Source organism: Equus asinus, chromosome 22 (genome assembly GCF_041296235.1).
Source record: "Equus asinus isolate D_3611 breed Donkey chromosome 22, EquAss-T2T_v2, whole genome shotgun sequence".
NCBI lineage: Eukaryota > Metazoa > Chordata > Mammalia > Perissodactyla > Equidae > Equus > Equus asinus.
This window is the reverse complement of record NC_091811.1, coordinates 11,484,185-11,503,732: the sequence shown is the minus strand read 5'-3', so window position 1 is coordinate 11,503,732 and position 19,548 is coordinate 11,484,185. Positions and strand designations below refer to the sequence as shown.

The 19,548-nt window shown below is 45.9% G+C and overlaps 1 protein-coding gene across 43 annotated transcripts in view; it reads right to left on the bottom strand.

The window, feature by feature from the left end:
* The window catches only part of MICAL3 (microtubule associated monooxygenase, calponin and LIM domain containing 3), a 188,502-nt gene that overhangs the window by 66,227 nt on the left and 102,727 nt on the right, over positions 1–19,548 (bottom strand). For 33 of the 43 annotated variants that reach the window (XR_011497210.1, XR_011497209.1, XR_011497208.1 and 30 more), the window contains 4 exons: positions 17,763–17,870; positions 17,057–17,243; positions 7,808–7,896; positions 6,970–7,057 (listed from right to left, as the gene is read on the bottom strand). Coding sequence is in view for 38 of the 43 variants with exons in the window: in XM_070495267.1 (XP_070351368.1) it covers positions 6,970–7,057; positions 7,808–7,896; positions 17,057–17,243; positions 17,763–17,870 (472 nt within the window). In the remaining 5 variants the exon portion in view is untranslated. Of the gene's footprint in view, positions 1–6,969; positions 7,058–7,807; positions 7,897–9,783; positions 13,936–17,056; positions 17,244–17,762; positions 17,871–19,548 lie in introns of those variants that run through there. The other 10 variants (XM_070495289.1, XM_070495292.1, XM_070495295.1 and 7 more) reach the window with 3 other exon arrangements.

Sequence of the window (19,548 nt, the reverse complement as noted above, 5' to 3'; positions counted from 1 at the left end):
AATACACAACTATGTACTGGGGGGCTTTGGGGAGAAAAAGGAAAAAATAAAATCTTTAAAAAAAAAAAAAAAAAAAAAAAAAGAAAACATAAGAGGCCATTAGAAATTCTGACTCAATGGTAAGGATTTTTCTTGTAACTACCCTTGCATGGCCCCAAGAGAATCTGTTCTGTAGTACGGCAGAGCTGGGGCCCTGGACTCCCTTTCTGCTGAAATGTGTTCCAAAACTTCCCCTTGATGCTGACAAGGGCCCTGTGTGAGGGTATGAGCCTTCTTCACACGTTAGGGGCTCTCTGACTACACCTGTGCACACGTCTCATTCTGGGAGGAAAAGGACAACATAAAGGCAAGGTCAAGTTTAGTTAGCTTGAGTTAGGGTTTGGGTGCGGGCAGTGACTCAACCTCTTGCCCACTGTCCTTCTCAGAGGCCCACTGAAGTGCCTCAGATGTATTCAGAAAATGTTAATAAAGTATGCAAAGCTATGTGGAAGTTGACCCACAGGAAGTAAAAGGGAGCCATTGTTCCCATGGCTGGTGAAACCTGGAAGTAATCAAAGGAGAGTCATATGTACATGCCTGGAGCCCTACCTCTCTCCCCTGGCATATGGAAGGTGTTTCTGCACAAAAGCCTACCCCACCCCAAGAACATAAGTGGTGAAGAGACATGGCGCAATTGTGAAGAAAGAGGTGTCAGCAGCCAACACACAGTTGGAAGTGTGGGCAGTGATGAGAGAGGAACACACAGGCCTGTGGCCTAACCCAGCAGGAGCACCCGTCTGACTTCCCTCCCTCATTTTATTATGACTCATCTACTTGTTTGCACTTGCTGGATGCTTGGCTGGATCAGAGTTGCAAGGTAAGGACTGGTTTTGGAGTCTCAATGAGGTTTTAAAGCTTCGTGGAAGTTTCTCCCTGAAATCCTGTGCCTGGCTATTATATTTAAGAGAACCCCAAGTCAGTGTTCTTTTTTATATTTGTACCTCAGGGGGACACTTGTAGGACCTCGATCCTACAAAGCATCACCCTGCCCTATTTCTCAGTATGCAAACAGAGCGGCCTACTTTCAGTGCCTATAGTGCTTGCACGTCTGCACCACAGGAGCCCTCCTAGGGAGTGTCTAAATTAGGGAATCGCCAGGGAATTTATGAGAATAAAGAGAAAGGATCTCAACAAGTTTCAGAAAGAAAGGAGACTCAAAGGGAATTCTCCAGGGTCTTCACAATGGGCGGCACAGAATCATGCCAGCTGTCACCACCTTCCTGTTAGATGTTGCAGTACATTGTTCTGAACAATGACGGCTCTCCTCTCTTCTATTACTGGGATAAGGGAAGGCAACAGCAGCAAAGGTTTAAAACTTGAAAATTATATACATTTATCTATTCATCCCTATCATTGATTCTTTGTCAATTTATTAATCACTGCTTACTATATCCCCACATCCCAATTCTTTTTCTACCAGCCTTTTGCAGGCACCAGAATACTGATTGACTTATTTCAGAGAAAGGGGAACAACAGACTATAAGCTTGGGAGATGGGGAATGAATAGGCCAAGGAGGCACTCAAACTCTCTGTTGGGATAAATTCTGAACCAGCAATGCTCTGAGGATTAAAATGAAACCAAAGACAGTGTTCTGGAAGAGCTGGAAGCCATGCAGGGACACAGATGCACCCTGTGGGGAGGAGTCTGGTTACTTAGAACGCCTGGAGAATCTGGCACTCTGTCGCTCCATCCTGTGGAGAAGCCCAAGAACTCTTCAAGCCCCAAGAGGGCTGCTTCAGAATACAGTAGGCCAGCAACGCCTTGCTAACAACACACACCCGATTTCCTAGAGCTCAGCAGAAGCAGACATAGAGCCAAGTGCTCCCCCTGCCAAGTGCCCTCTTTTGGTCCAATTCAGCACCCAAGCTGGGCTGTGCCACTGTGGTCGGCATGTAGACACAGCACAGGAGGCCACCGCTGCTAAGGTCACAGCAGTATCTGTGAGAAGAGGATAGGCTTAAGAGTGGCCAAGCAGAATTGGATACGCTAGCTCGGCATCCAGGTCACAGCAAAGACAGCATGGGAGGCACGTCAGCTGGGGAGGACAGAACAAGAGCCTCCAGTGTCACCAGGAGCAAGGTCAGCGCACCCTAGGCAAGAGGCTCAAGGTAGTGGAGACAAACGTAACTGCCCCGGTTCCCAAGAACAGCCAGCTAGAGTCAGAGACAGGAGAACGGCAACTGGCCCCGCGGCCCGCGCCACATACGGGCTCAGCATGGAGCTCCTGTCCCTCCATCTGCTCCGCACACAGGCTGACCGAATGTGGGGCACGGGGAGGTCCTCCTCACTCTCTTCCACCTGCAGCTGCTACAACGCAAAATGTCTCCCACCATGCCAACCCCGCTGAACAGGAGCCCCTCTGTTAATCTTATTCCAGGTATGAACACCCTGATTCCCCATCTTAATAATCTGCACTCTCTCCCTGACCCCACCCCAGAAGCGAGAGTCCAGAGGCACAACGGCCTGCAAGCCCCCTCCCACCCTCCAATCAGGAGAAAGGGAAGGAAAAGAAAAACTCAGAAACCTGCAGATTGTTTGGAATTTATTCTCTTAAATAAGAATAACATTTGTTAAAAGAAAATTAAAAGCACAACACCTTAGTTTCACAGTAACGGCAAAAACAAAGTTACACAATTAAATTAAAAAACTCACAAAGAAACACACCGAAAACTCACAACAGCACAGGTTAAAAACAAGGCAAAAACAAAGGCTTTAGGGAAGGCCCGAAGTGGACGGGTGACGTGCCCTTGCACAGGTCATCCCCCTTGCTCTGGTTCCTCTGCACCACTGCCGTGGGGACCCGGCTTACTGCCTCCTCCCCCCACACTTGCCTTCACCCTAAGCTACAGGGCCCAGAAAAAAGGGAACCCCTTAATTCACTGCTCAGGCCTTCAAGGCCACGCTGAGGCCCCTTGTAGGAGGGACTAAACACTTCCACTGTCCCACACTGACACACCCGACACTCAGAGCCAGGGAAGGTGCAGGCACGGACCCAGGGGGGCCGACACTCACACCTGAGAGTAGAGCAGAGGGAGCTGAGGCGTCTGGCTCCCTATGGTAGTCCACGAGCGACAAAACCTGCTACGTAATCTGCTCTTGAACCAACTTCCTGAGGTTGGGAGTGTGTCCTTCTCATTTTGAGATACCTACCCCCGAAGTCTCCCTCCACGGGGGTGCTGGGCTGCGCTGCCTCCTCCAAATCCCAGCAGAGCACCAGGCCAGGCCAGTGGCACGGCCCCCAAGGAAAGAGCTCCCCAAGAGTTTGTTTCCCAATAAGAGGCTTTAGAAACAGCTTCATTCTTATTGTTGTTATTATTATTTAGGACATGATATATAAATACTATTTGTATATATGAAATTAACCCTATATAAATATATATGTGCATATATATATAAGTATTCACATATCATCAACTACGACTCTCGGGGCAGGGTTACAGAATTACGCTGGGTTTCCAAATTCTCTTTGCTCTACTAACAGGTTTTCCAAAACGCCTATAAGGGAAGAGGGTTTGGGAAGCAGCGAGAGGATTTCCTCACTTCCTCCTGACAGCTAGGAACCCTAGGATTGAATGGAATTCCTTGTACTGCATGGCTATTCTAGCTGGTGTGGGAAACGCCTGCACTTCCTAACGGCCCAGTCAGCATGCAAACTCTGGAACCTAATGGTGATCATGCAAGGGGCGTGATGGACAGGGAGCAGGCACCTGCCACTTGTTTCTCTGCTAGGCGACCTTTTAAGTTAAGATCGTCTTTTCCATAAGACTTTCCATGAAGTGTTTCCCTCATCCCATCCCCGTGGGCTGGACTAGAAGAAAAGCTCTTCTGTTCCCTTGTTGTGCTATCCCATAGCCTTTATGCTTCACCTTTGGTTATATGAGATGTAAAGGGGATTCCTCTGGACAGAAAAAGGATCCAAAAAACCCGCAAATATCCCACTTGGAGATTTTCTTTGTCTGTTATTGTCCAGACTTTTCCTAAAGTCAGGGCAGGTACTAAGAAGCCAGAGTAGGAAAATAGGTGCTGGGCCCACTGACCTGTAGCCGTGAGTTTAAAAGCTTGGAAACAAAGCGTTTACAGACGTGGAGAACAGAAAAGAGGGTTTCTATACTGAAAGCACATTAGACACAAACCACTGTAAAGCCTGTGCCCCAAGCGCTAAAGGAGGCTGCGGCTCCAGATCAGGTGCTGGAGAAAGCACCGTGGAGCAGGCCCGGAGCAGCTTCTTTTAACTCATGAGTTTGTTTTTTTGGCAACAGCACTAATTTTGGCATAAGGGAAGAGAATATAAGGCAGAAGAGGGAAATGCCACAAAACACAGAGGCAGTGCAGAGCAGGAGCACAGGCGGCCCACACGCCAGCCACGGCCACAGCTTCCCTGACTCTGCCTCCAGGGGATGGGGCACTGGGAGGTGGTTTGTTTAGACAGGGAGAATCAAGTGCATCCCTTACAGCTTCTTGTCTGGGGTCCAGCAAGGAGACACACCTGGATATCAGTTAATGGCTGCCATCTAATACACACATTCTGGAACCCTGAAACACCTGAGTTTTTCTGAAAGTTTTCAAAAGGAAATTCTAGCTAACCAATCAAAGCTTTAGTTTGGGATTTAAAGAAGCAAATCCCTTTCAAAGGCAAAAATTTCACACCAACTATGAAATACTCCCCATAATTCTGTTCTTTTTCTAGACAGGCTGACAAAATCAGACGCCGCTGAGGGAAAGTGCTGGTACTCTGGAGTGAGTGCAGACTCAGCCATAGTTTCTAAGAAGCTTCAGTCTCCAGAGGCGGATCCCGAATCCCACTGCTCCTAGGCTCTGGCCTTCCCACTGCCGCGAGGGGACCTTCAATGGGGGGGATAGCGCCTGCCTCTTTCATCTTAGGGGTTCAAGGGTGACCCTTCAGGACGCCGCATCGTGAACTCCTTTGCTAACACAGGCAAGTCACCTTCAGGATCAAGAGCCACGGGGACTGTGACACCTTTAGAGCTCTGACTCTTCCTTAGTTGTTCTGATTCTTGACCAACACTGCCAGCTCTCATCTTCTCTCCCTGCCTTGTAGAATATTATTCTCCTTCTCTAAGGAACCCTTCATTCTTTAGACCCCTAAAGACCTAAAATCCATTATGCTTTCAAACTAGACAGTAAGAATGGCAAATGGAACCGGCTGGGAATGCGAACACACTCGGCTTGCTCAGAATGACCTGAACTTCACTGTGCTTAACTCTTTGTTAAGAACCCTATATCCAAAAAGAAACTTTAATTTCTTTGAGTTGTTTTATTGAGTAGCCAGGTTCCTTGGAAAAACCATCTCTGTGGAACAAGGCCCAGACAAACACAGTGGTGCTCCCGCCTGGTCCAATGCACATCCTATGGTGTGAAGCCGAGCCTCTGTCCAGACCCCTTTGGTTATTTTTCTCTTCCAGCGCCTCCCCCTAGTGCTCTGAGAGTGCCCCCTGAAAATGTCAGCACTTCATGAGAAAGACAGATTGTAAAGGGTTCCAAGGCTAGAGGTTTCAAGGTCATTCGTAGCTTAAACATTGCTATAAAACATGGGTCTCACCTGTAGGGGACTTAAAGAGCGTCCCCAGACTGTAACAGGGCACACACAGCAGCAGGGGCCGAGTTCGCCTAGCTTGGCTGTGGTTGCTGTATCTCAGCCTAGATATCACAGCACCGCCAGCCTCTGGGCACATCCTCCTCTCCCAGAACTGGCACCACGGCTTCCACCAGTGCTTAGGCACGGGGAAAGAAGAAACTCTGGGAACCTCTTACTTGAAGGCCGAGTGGATAATTCTTCTCTTTTCCATTATGGAAATTCCACTAGCAACTCCTTCTCCATAGTTTCTGGCATTACCTGATAATCTTTATTTTTATAAGGTAATTTTTGGGAGTTTGTAAATGGCTGCTTGAGATATATTTTCTCTGAATGAGAGTAAACGTGTGACAAGCAGAAACACGGCCCTGTTGACTTCCTCTCTCACCTACACAGTGACCCTGGGCTGTGAACATCTGGGCTGTATTGAGGGCAGCAGGACCACCTAGCAGTTTGTGGAACTGTGGACACATCTCACAGGCTGGTTTAACATAAAGCAGAGAGAGGCAATTTTAAGGAGAAACACACAGTTCTTCACAACGAGCCTAGTGTCCATGAGCCTTTCCCAGTCCTGCCCCACTGAGGCCAGAACAAATGTTTTTAGAGGTAGGGATGGTGTCATTCACGTCCTGACAAGGAAATGGTTAGTCAAAGCGGGACAAATTAGGGCTTGATCCTCTTTAGAAGTTCAAATGTCCCAAAGTGATCAGCACAAGGCATGTCCTTTAGCAGGGACAGGTCAAATAGAAGAACAGTGTCAGCTCATCGAGACACCTCAAGAGGGACTGGGATGCAAGAGTCTCAAGTGCAGATGAACACAAATCCAGATCACGGGGCCTTTTCACCATTCCCCATGCTCTGTCAAAGGAGTCTGAGACAAGGAACTACAGAAGGCCCTGCAACTCTGGATTCTCACTTGCATCAGTGATAAAAGCAGCCTGTTCTGAATTCCTGTTTACCTGGACGGGGCCTGGACCAGCCACCCGTGTGACTGATGGCTGTGGGCAGGTCCCAGGGCTACAGCAGTAATACTCTGAGACTCTGGACAGACGACACTGAAGCTCAGGGATACCGCTTACCAGACGGTGCCCCTACTGGCTCATGGTCTGCCAGTGAAACTCCCCTCTGATTTGTACCAGCACCTCCGACAGGCCATAGAGAAAGGGGACTCCGAATGCAAGCAGCTGGCACATGAAAAAGGAGTCCAAAGGGTTTTGGGCCACTTGGTGCCCAAGTGAAGAGATGTTGCTTTGGAGGCGCTGGCTCACCCCCTTGGCCGCGTCACAGAGGCTGAGAGAGTGACGTACCACCCAGCCAAACAAGGAAGTGAGGCTACCTGGAGTTCTCGCAGCAGGGCTGGTGATGGCGCTGGCCCGTCCATTTGCGTCTGCAGTGGGGCCATCCTGCAGGGGTCCTCTGGCCTCCTAAGAAAGTCCAGAGGAAAGAAAGAGTGACTCTGGCTGAAGCACGTGCTGGCCTGCTGCTCTCGCCAGTCACCAGGGCCACACTCCTCACAGAGTAGGTCTTTCTTTAAAACCCAGGGCACATTTTATGTGGAGGCACCAGGAGTCCAAATCTGGATCCCTGGTATACCCTTCCCCTCAAGCCCTCTGCAGGCCAGAGCAGCTTTGCCGGGAGCATTAGTTGGCCTGCACACCAACAAGGCGACAGCGTGTAGTGTGGGGAACACGCGGTTTATCCTGCCAAAGACAGACAGGTGGAGGAGCTGGCTACTCTCATTTTAAAAAGTAAGAAAGAAAAAGGGATCTTAGATAAGTAATTCACAGAATACACAAAGTTAAAGGAATTGGAAGGCAGAGCAGATTATTTACAGCCAAGTTTGTTTACAGGGTGTCCTTCTCTCAGAAAGATGTTTATTTACAAAGGCAAAAGTCTTCTTTGACATAGAGTGAGCAGAAGAGAGGGGCTGCCGTAGCCTCCCAAATCTGACTCAGGTGGTAGATGGAGCATTACCTCACAAAATGCAACATGAGACTATGCTTGAAAAGTTGGTTCATTCCCCAAACTGGACTGTAGCCATCTCTCAGGCCCTTCTCACTCTCAGGACAGGCGATTCAAGGCCATGCAGCAGGCCCTGCCGGCCCCACCCGGAGCTGCCAACACCCTGAAATGGTGCCTGCTGTTGTCCCCACTTACAGATGGATTACCATTACCTTTCCAGACAGAGGAGCCAGTGCTGGTCTCTTCCTCTGGGCGGAGCCGGAGAGTCGGTAACAGTAGTGCGGTTTGCAGTAGAATTTACCTGCAGACATCAAGAGGCAGGGGAAAGGCAGTGAGCAAGACTCTGTAAGTCTGAGCTTGACTCCCTGGTCTTAGCACATTCCTATCCATCTCTCTGGCTGTCGGACGCTATCACCGCTGCCCCAGCCTCCCCCAGGCCCAGTCTCTAGTCCAGGGAGGCCAGGCTCTCCCTACAGACTTTGATTTCAGTTCTCCTCTCCCCTTTGCCTGGAGGGGTGGGGGTTTCCTTTGGGTATGTGAAGGCCATTGAGCCATCATCCAATCAGTGCGCAGAGTACAGATGTGGGGCTCACATGGCAGGGCCAGCAAACAAAGTGGCAGTGTGTGCAGAACAAAGATGTGGTCACATGAAAAGCTGGGAGTAGCATTTCTGGGGAAACCAAGAATGAATACAAGTGTGGGGTGTAGGCCTGGAGGCTGCAGGGGGTGGGGCAGCATTGAGCATTCACTCTGACAGGACCCCTCAGCCGTTCTTGTCTCCTGCAACCATCCACAGGCCGGCGCCCGTCATACGGCAGCTTATGGCCCCTTAGTGTGTCAAGATCAGCATTAAAAAAACAAAACAAAACAAAACAAAATCCAGCAATGGACTATGAATAGAATGAAACGGAATAAAATAGAATAAAAAGCACTGGAGTGCATAGTTGCATAATCAGAGTTAAGTCTTATCTCCTACAACTTTTAGCTGTGTCTACATGTGTTTTTCTGGGTCCTAATGTAACAGGTATTTCCTAATGCGTCTGTGGTAAGAACACTGATCTTGGTTTTTCCCATGACACTGGTAGTGGAATTCAGTCACATGGGGTCACTTTTTTGACTCTTTCTTTACTCCTACTTAAAAGCCCCAGCTTTTGAAAATTAAAGGACAGACTTGATGCACAAACTGCTGGAACAGGAACAGTCCCACTCATCCTTCCCATCGGTAGACGGAACTCCTTGACAACGAACTTTGCTGTTCTCAAGGTTAAAATAAGAGAATCTGATAATCAGAAAAATAATACAAAAGATAACTGAAACTAAGGGTTTTCTTTTAACAGTACAAAATTGACAAACCTTTACCAGACTAATTCAGAAAAAAAGAGACAATTCAAATAAAATCAGGAGAGACATTACATCTGATACCAGAGAAATACAAATGATCACGAGAAACTATTATGAACAGTTATACACCAATAAAGTGGACAACTTAGAAGAAATGGATAAATTCCTAGACACATACAACCTACCAAGACTGAATTACTAAGAAATGGAAAATCTGAAACGACCAAAACTGAGTAAGGAGATTGAATCAGTAATCCAAACCCTCCCCCAAAAGAGAAAAGCCCAAAATCAGATGCGTCCACTGATGAATTCTACCAAACATTTAAAGAAGAATTAACAGAAATCATTCTCAAACTCTTCTAAAAAGCTGAACAGGAGGGAACATTACCAAACTTATTTTACAAGGTCAGCATTATCTCGATTCAAAAACCAGGTGAGGACGTTACAAGAAAAGAAAATTACTGACCACCATCTCTGATGAACATAAATGCAAAAATTCTCAACAAAATACTAGCAAACCAAATTCAACAGCACATTAAAAAGATCATTCACCATAATAAAGTGGGATTTACTCCTGAGATGCAAGTATGGTTCAACATAAATCAATAAATGTGAGACACCACATTAACAGAAAGAATTACACGATTATCTCAATAGATGCAGAAAAAGCATTTGACAAAGTACAACATCCTTTCATGATAAAAAACACTCAAAAAACTGTGTAGAGAAGGAACATACCTCAACACAGTAAAGGCCATATATGATACACTCACAGCCAACATCACACTCAATGATGAAAGTTTGAATGTTTTTCCTCTAAGATCAGGAATAAGACAAGGATGCCCACTCTCACCTCTCCTATTCAGCACAGTACCCTAAGTCCTAGTCAAAGCAATCAGGCAAGAAAAAAGAAAAGGCATCCAAATAGAAAAGAAAGAAGTAAAACTCTCTTTGTTTGCAGATGACATGATCTTATATATAGAAAATCCTAAATTCTCCACCAAAAAAATGCTAGAACTAATCAACAAATTTAGTAAAATTGCAGGGTACAAAGTCAACATACAGAAAACAGTTGTATTTCTATACATTACCAACAAAACATCTGAAAAAGAAATAAAGAAAACAATCCCATTCATGATAGCATCAAAAACAGTACAATACTTAGGAATAAATTTAACCAAGGAGGTGAAAGATCTGTACCCTGAAAACTATAAGATTTTGATGAAAGAAACTGAAGGAGACACAAATAAATGGAAAGGTAGCCCATGTTCATGGATCAGAAAAATTAATATTGTTAAAATGTCCATATTACCCAAAGCCATCTATAAATTCAATGTCATCTCTATCAAAATTCCAATGGTATTTTTCACAGAAATGGAAGAAACAATCCTAAAATTTGTACAAAAGACCCCAAATAGCCAAAGCAATCCTGAGGAAGAAGAACAAAGCCTAAAGCATCATACTTCCTAATTTAAAACTATACTGCAAAGCTACAGTCATCAAAACAGTATGGCACTGGAAAACAAAGCAGACACAAAGACCAATGGAACAGAACTGAGAGCCCAGTTCTATATAAACCTCTCTGTATAAGGTCAACTAATATTTGACAAGGTAGCCAAGAATACTTAATGGAGAAATGATAGTCTCTTCAATAAATGGTTTTGGGAAAACTAGATAACAACGTGTAGAAGAATGAAATTGGGCTCTTATCTTACACCACTCACAAAAATTAACTAGAAATGGATTAAAGACTTAAATGTAAGACCTGAAACTGTAAAACTTTCACAAGAAAATAGGGGAAAAGGTCCTTAAAATGGGTTTTGGCAGTTATTTCCCAGATTTGACACCTAAAGCACAAGCAACAAAAGCAAAACATAAACAAGTGGGACTACATTAAACTTAAAAGCTTCTGCACAGCTAAAGAAACCATCAGCAAAATGAAAAGCCAGCTATAGAACTGGAGAAAACATTTGCAAATCATAAATCTGATAAGGGGTTAATATCCAAAATATATAAAGAATTTTATACAACTCAATAGCAAAAAAACGAGCAACCAAATTAAAAAATGGGCATAGGAACTGAAAACACAGTTTTCCAAAAAAGACATACAAATGGCCAACTGGTAGATGAAAAGGTGCTCAACATCACTAGTCATAAGGAAACACAAATAAAAGCCACAAGGAGATATCACCTCACACCTGTCAGAATGGCTATTATCAAAAAGACAAGAGACAGGGGCCAGCCCAGGGTTCACAGGCCCGGATCCCAGTCATGGACCTAGCACCACTCATCAAGCCATGCTATGGCGGCATCCCACATAAAATATAGGAAGACTGGCACAGATGTCAGCTCAAGGCCAACCATCCTCACACACACATACACACACGAGAGATGAGATAAGTGTTGATGAGGATGTAGAGAAAAAGGAACCCTTGTGCACTGTTGGTGGGAATGTAAATTGGTACAGCCACTACGGAAAATAGTATGAAGTTTCCTCAAAATTACAAATAGAACTAGCAATCCCACTTCTGGGTATATATCCAAAGAAACTGAAATCAGGATCTCATAGAGATATCTGTGCTCTCATGTTCACTGCAGCATTACTCACAACAGCCAAGATATGGAAATAAGCGTCCATCAACAGATGAATGGATAAAGCAGATGTGGTATATATACATATATGTATGTATATATACAATGGACTATTATTCAGCTATCCTGCTACTTGGATGGACCTTGAGGGCATTATGCTAAGTGAAATAAGTCAGAGACAAATATTGCATGATACCACTTATATGTGGAATGTAAAAAAGACACACTCAGAGTAACAGAGAGTAAAGTGGTGATTACTAGGGGTTGAAGGGTGGGGAATAATGGGGAGATACTGGTCACAGGGTACAAACTTCTGGTTATAAGATTATCAGGTTTGGTGATCTAACCTACAGCATGGTGATTATACCTAATAATACTGTATCATATACTTGAATGTTGCTAAGAGAGTGGATCTTAAATGTTCCCACCACAAAAAAAGAATTAGTAACTAAGTGACAGGATGGAGGTGGTAGCTAACACTATGATGGTAATCATTTTACAATTTATAAATGCATCAAATCAATACTTGTAATACCTTACACTGATACAATGTTATGTGTCAATTATATCTCGATAAAGCTGAGAAAAAAGGGAAAACAAACAAACAAAAAGTAGGACCTAAAAGACAAAGGAAATAAAGATGAGATGGCATTCCTCCTTTTCCCTTCACCTGGATCTGATTATATCTTTCTTCTTTTACTTCAAAGTAACTGACTTCTGTTTTTCTTTTACCTGCACTCCCCCCCACTCCCAATGCTGAATAAATCTTTTAGAGAAATATTGTTTATGGATTTCCATAATTTCAAATAATATTCATACACACAGTATGTTTTCTGAAACAGAGCTTCCCATTAGCTACTGGCACTTAACGAGAACTCAGAGACACTGTATCTATTGTCAGGAGCACTGACAGCCACAGGACCACCAACCTCACTGCTCATTTCTCTATGAGGGGAGTCGAGTCATGGGTAATTTTCTTCAGCTTGGACACAACTTCCTTTTACAATCTGTAATAAACCATTTCACTTTTGTGAATTTTCACCAAGATAAAATGTAATTAGGACAAGACAAAATGTATTAGAACTTGGATCATGTACTACTTTTCTGTGTATTTTGTGTCTCATTCTTTAAGGAATACTCCTCCCTCCTCCACGTGATTCTGATGGGGCTATCAACCATGTGGCAGCCTGCCACCACCCACTGCAGAAGTGGATATGTCACCCAGACTGGTCAGTCAGGCTGACCACAGCCATCCTGGGGGTTCTTATGGATGGTGAGAGAGAAGGGGCAGCCCTTCTCTGAGATTGCTATCTGGAAGGAAGACATAAATCTAATGCTTAAACTTTAATCTACTACTTATAACCAAGAGTCTTGTTTATTAGAGTATTAGACAACCAGTTATACTTACTTTCATTCCTTTCTTCTATTGTTTGCTGCATTAATTTGTGTTTTTCTACTAAAGTACAATCCTAGATTTAAAAATACAACTCAAGAGGTTAATCTATCAGGGAATCCTCATAGAATCCTGCTATGGTATCCTAAATTAATAAAGAAAAGAGGTTTAGGGGCCAGCCTGTGGCATAGTGGTTAAGTTTGCATGCTCTGCTTCGGTGGTTCAGGGTTCACTGGTTGGGATCCCGGGTGCAGACCTACACACCACTTGTCAAGCCATGCTGTGGTAGATGTCTCATATATAAAGTAGAGGAAGATGGGCACAGATGTTAGCTTAGGGCCAGTCCTCCTCAGCAAAAAGATGAGGATTGGTGGTGGACGTTAGCTCAGGGCTAATCTTCCTCAAAAAAAAAGAAGAAGAAAAGAAATTTAGGTTTCAAAAACAAGTCCCACAAGACTTACCAAAAGGTAATTTTCAAGAAAATTCCAAAGAATTGTTTTCTCTAGGAAAACAGTACAACATGACAGAAAGAAGATGAGCATTGAAGTCAGATCTCAGTTTAAATACTGTTTCAACTACTCAATAGCTATGTGAATTATTTAGCCTCTTCAAACATGTTTGCTTATGTAGAATATGAAGATAATACTTGTCTCAGAGCTTGAGACAAGGAAATGAGAGATCCTATGTCATATAGTTTAGGTGCTCAATTAATTTATCTCCTCATACTCCTTCCCAAACTCAACCTGGTGGTACTTTTTGCTTCTTAGAAGAGTAACAAAAAGAGCTAATTTTTATCTAATATTTACCATGTGCCAGACACTATAATAACTGCTTTACATCTATCTACTCATTTAATCCTCAAAACCCAACGAGACCAGGACTGCCGTTACCTACCTTTTTCCGGTTGAGGCACAGAAAGGCTAAGCAACCTGCCCAAAGTGTCACACACTCAGGAATCTCAGGCAGGATCTGACGCTAGGAAGTCGCCCAGAGTCTACACTTCCACTGTGGTGCCTGTCTCAATAAACACAGGCACGGCATGTTGTAAACTACGAATTATGGGTGATTCGGTCAAGTCACTGATCTCAGATCTAAATAAATTAAAGAACCGTGATAATTAAATATGGGAGGGACTGGAAAGGGAAATTTGAGAACATGAATGGCTAAAGGGCAAGCCTCCAGTAAACTGGGCCACATATTCATTCATTCAGCAACTCCCGAGTGCCAGGGGACGACAGCTACTAATCCAAACACCGAGAAGGCTCCATCAGGAAGACAGACTAGTCTCTGCTCTGATGGAGCACAGGATGCATGGATAAGGATGAGGCAGCAGTGAGCACTGCAGACCAGGAGGTCTGCGAATGCCCCTCTGAAGGAGGACCACGAAAGTGGAGATGCAAATGACCAGAAGCCCATCCTGCGAAGATTAGGGGGAAGTGCATTCTAGGAGAGGAGACAGCTAGCACAAAGTCCTTAGGTGGCAACGGCCTAATCATGTTTATGGAAAGGAAAAGAGGCCAGTGTGGCAGGAGTACAGCGAGCGAGGGGACAGCTGAGATCAGAGAAGCTGGGGATGCCGGCTGGGGCAGATACGCGAAGCTCTCAGCCCAGGAGGACTGGGATGGTATCTCTACTGCAGTGGGCAGTAAGGTACAAAGCAAGAGACTGGTAAGATCTGATTTACATTCATTTAAGATCCCTTGGGTTGCTCTGTGGAAGCAGACTGTAGGGGCAGTGGTGGAGGCAGGGACACCAGTGGGCAGGGTGGTACTGGCAGAGACAGACAGCAGTGGACGGTTTCAGGCTTGTCTCTACCGAAGGCAGCCCTTCACAGCCACCTCAGCAGGTTTCACAGTGAAAGACCTGACAGACTGATTTAGAGTCTTTGTCTTAAGAATTGACAGCAGTCAAAAATAAGCTAGTATCTGGCAAGGGAAAGAGTAGCATAGTTTTAGAGCAGACTATATCCTTCTGAAAGAGCTGAAGGGAAGAATAAACAGGGACAACGGTAAAACATGGGTATTTCCCTGAAGCGTATGATCCTCAATTCACCAGTTTGGAGGCGACATGGGCCCAGAGTCACTAATGCCAGAACATCTGACCTGGACGGGATCTCAGAGGTTATTTAGTGCAAACCAGCACTTACTAGTTGTGTGAACTTGGAGAAGCAACCTACAACTTCTCTGAATTCAGTTTCCTGATATGTAAAATTACAATCATAAAACTACCTCCCTTCTGGGGCTGTGGTGAGGACGAAACAGCACTGTATGTGTTAAAGGGCCGCGCACACTGCCTCAGTGATCTCCTCTCTCCTCAGCCACAACTTCCCCAGCTTTTCTTCTCTTATCTGAGGCTCCTCAGTTAGCTTTCCGAATCACACAGTAAATTCCATTCTTTTCTCCAGTTCACCTCTCCTTTGATGAGAGGCTGAGCTGATGAAAAGTTCACCTGGGTTAAAATTTGGGGAGCTGGTTTAGACCCCTTATCCTCTGCCCCAGTGTTAAAAACAGCACACTCACCAGGCTGGCCTGCCTTGTCCTGTCCTAACATCATGGTCATTACCGTCTGAGCTCCTGTTGTCCTCACCTAGTATGCCACCTCTTCCCTCTACTTCTTAGCCACTTCATGAACTTCTCTCTCAGAGTCTAGCCTAAGGTCAGTTAAATCAATATTAATGGTTATTGAGCCTCATTGATTTCTACCTACTCTGAACTTCTGTAAAGTTATAATTTGTACTGTGTGACTTAGCCCTTAATCACATATTCTTACATTGTCTGTTGTTGCTTCATGTGCCCTTGTCTTATCATTTCAATCAGAATGCAAGCTCCCTGAGGCACATTTTACACTTCATCTGTATCCTCAAGAGCATGTGGCAAAGATGAGCACACAATCTGTGGGCGGAAATACTTGTGGGTCAATTGGCTGGACCTTGAGGGATGTTCTTTCCAGGCACATCTCATAGTAAAAGGCTAACTAAAATACCCAGAGCATGAAGGACAGTTAAAGACATCAGGTGGGCTCCATCAGTTGGCTTCGCCAAAGCCTATCCTTGGAGATGGAAGGCATTATCCAAACAGCAGGTGTGTGTTAACGGTGGAACCAGAAATGTGATATCCAACAACACACCCTCCTTATCTAGGCAACTGTCTTAGTCCTTCCCTCACTGACGTAACAAGAGGACCAGGCGCCATAATGGTTAGAGTTGGCTTCGCTTGGTTCACGACTCCAGCTCCTTTCTTGCTTCTTCTCACAGAGCTGTCTGTTTGTTCACCATTAGGAGTGCCTGAAGTGACTCCTTCCTGATTGCATGGTGCCCTCTCCAGTATGACATCACCTCACAGTCTCCTCGGTTAAGATACTGCCTATCCATATAATGGACATGATGTTGCCCTGTGAGGATTTACTTCCCTCATGACTTTTGAGTCAGTAAGACTGCCTGCCTCTCATGAAGTTCCTTCAGCATCCTCCTGTAGGACTGGGTGTAGGAATCATCAATGTCTTTGGTGACCTTCTTCAATTAATCTTAAAGCGTCTTTAGATGGTAGGCATGCCAGCCTGCCTCAGTCTGTCTCTCTATTGGGCTTTGTTATCGGTTTGCTAACTCTCTCCCTTCTGCCCTGTCAAGGTCTTTCCACTATAAAAACAACACATGTGACAAAAGGCCAGGGCTCGAACAACACAGTAAATTAGATTTAGGCCCTGTGCAATGAACTTTCAGCTCATCAGAAAGATGCTGGTGCCAGAGACGTGGTGACACCGGGCAGAATCCAGCCATTTCAGGAGAAAAGGCCTAAGAACTCACGGCATGAGACCTAGTTTCAACTTGTTGTCATTGACCTTAGGCAAGAAATGGGACTTCTACAGGCCTGTGATTTCCCTTCTCTAAAGTAAAGACAGCAAAAACCCATCCTCATGGTGTCCGGGCTGTCTTAGGAGCCCACCGTGAGGGAAGCAAGCCAGCGTCCGTGAAGCCGGGGAAAGGGCCGAGGGGACCCGCCATTGCCGTCACCAGCACCACCGTGGCGGACGGCGCTGGAACGGCCCGCGGCTCTGGGGACCACTTCTAAGGCAGAGTCTTAGAAGAACGTCAGAGAGGGAGGCGGCGGGCCGAGCGCGGGGCCAGGCGCCGACTCACCGGCCGCGGCGTCGTAGGCGTAGGCCGACAGGCGCAGCGTGGCGGCGCAGTGCTCGCACTGGAAGCAGCTCCGGTGGAAGAACTTGCCCTCGGCGCTCAGCCTCTCCATCACGTAGACTCGCTTCTGGCAAAAATAGCACGTGTCGCTGCCTCCCAGGTTCTGCGGGAACTCCTTCTTCACGGAGCCCTGCGGGCGGGGGGCGGGCGGTGAGGGCGGCGCCCGGGGCCCCTGGGCAGCCCCGACCCTCGCGGAGCCCGCCGGGCGGCCGCCGGCTCTGGCGCCCCCGGGAGCAGCGCGCCACTGCGGGCTGCTGCCCCACCGCCCACACAGCGCTTGGCATGAGGTGTTAATCAACAGCCAAGAGGAAACCCAAGTCCCTTTCACAGAATTTCCTAACAATCAAACCAAATCATTTTGGCAGAAGTCTATCTTGAAGGTAGCATAAAAATGTATACTCAGTGTTCACGTGGTTCTGCATGGATGTGGGTCCCCTGGACTCTGGAGCAATCACTTTTAGAGAATCCACACATTCTAAACAACTACTTCAGTCCTAGAAATTCAGTTACAATCAGACAATCTCAAAAAACATGACCGTCACATGGCATATATCAGCTATATTTGTTACTAAGCTACTTAGAACAAACCGGGTTTGTTTATTACAGCTGTGTGCTATCTAGACAGACAGTGCCTCAGTACATCTCTTACCAGTTCCTTCTTGTCTAGAAGGGTTTTGGGCTGTTCTTTCCTTTGAAGCTGATTGGCTATCTGCTCAGCCAATGAGCTCACTCCGCCCGTGTACATCTTTATATACTTCTATTGGTTGGAGATTATAAAATGACCAGAATGAAGGGAAATGAGAAGGGAAAAAAATAAATAAATTAAGAAGACAGGAAAAAAAATCTTTGAAAGGCATAAAATGAATCAAGGTGCAGCAGCAAACCATGCCAACACAGTGCCCACAAGCAGGGAAACTTGGTGGTAAGAAAAGAGGTGTCAGTGTCCACACACAGGGATCAGCAGAGGGAGGAACAAGAGCTGCAGGAATCAAGTTCAGGGCGGGAACTCAGTCTTTCACATCTTCTTGGAATATATAGTGCAGGGCAATGCGGAGGTGGGAAGACAGGATGCACACAAATATGGAGGAGAGTAAGAAGGGCCTACAGCCCAGTGACTCAAATTACATCTACAGAATTCAAGAGGAACAACTCCCATCCAGGCAGTGGATACCTGATTGACAGCATGTCTCAAGGGTCTGGGAGAGGGCTTTGGAAGTTGCTTCCTCATTTAGAGAAAAACCAAACTCACTCTTGCAAAGGCTGACTCTCCCCTTGGGTGACAGATGCCCACAGCCTAGTATAACTTGTGACGGTCTCCCTCCTCAGGATTAATGCTTCCCTCAAAACCACTGTCACACGCATCCAACATTCCTGAGCTTTATCTGGAGGAAGCCTTCTCATGTCCCTCTCCCTGTCGCTATTTATGTGTCTACCCAGGCACTGAGGTCAAAGCCTTCCAGACCGGGCTGGGCACCTCAGACACCGCGCAGCCATGTTGCTTAGCTGAGTCCTGGGAAGTTAGAATGTGTTTCTAGTCCAGGAGGCATTATTTTTTACAGGTTGAAAAAAGATAAAAGACAAAACCCAACCAACTCAATCCTCTTCCTGGCAATGTTGAAGAAGTAGCAGGAGGAAACCACCAAATTCCAATCGCAAGCCTTCCTGCTAGGCAGCCCGGCTTTGAGCCTGTCCCCAGGGAATGAGGTCAAAGTTGCTGGTGGCCCTTCAGAGTCCACGTCCAGGTCAGCCTTCTGGGTGGAGGTGGCCAGGACACCTAGCACGTGTAACACTCCTCTCATGAACTGTGTGGAGCAAGGGAGCTGCCTGCCAGTGCGAGGAGCCCTGGCTCTAATTCCGACTCAAACACACCAGGGACAGTTGTCCTGGGGTGTCCGCAACGCTGTTAGGAAGTGGTTTGAGTAGACAGACACACAGGGAATTGCTGGCCTGAGCAATGGCTTGCTCTGGGCCAGGACAAACAAGAGAAGTGCTCTGGGGTACACTAACCCGATGTAAACATGAGAACCACAGAAGCACAAACAAGCAAACAATCCCCCAGGTTCAGCTGGAACCGAGGAGCCAATTTTATTTTTTGATTTAAAATAAGGAGATTTCCAAGGATTGGTGCAATTTGCCCATTAACTCCACAGCGTATACTCATTAGTGGTCAAGAAAAACAAGTCGCTCTTAGATTAAACATTCTTTAAATTAGAGATATTAGGGAAGCTTAGGCCTGGAGCAGACAGATACCAGGTAGAGCTGAACAGATCCTTCAATAGCTGACACAGAGGGAGCAGAAAATTGCGCTTCTGTCATTCCACAGCAGACAAGCGAGAGCGTGGACCAGGTGTCAAGCCCAAGACGGAAACACTGAGCAGGATCGGGGTCCTCACGGCTCAGCCAGGACCCTTTTCTCCCACCAGAAACCAGCACCC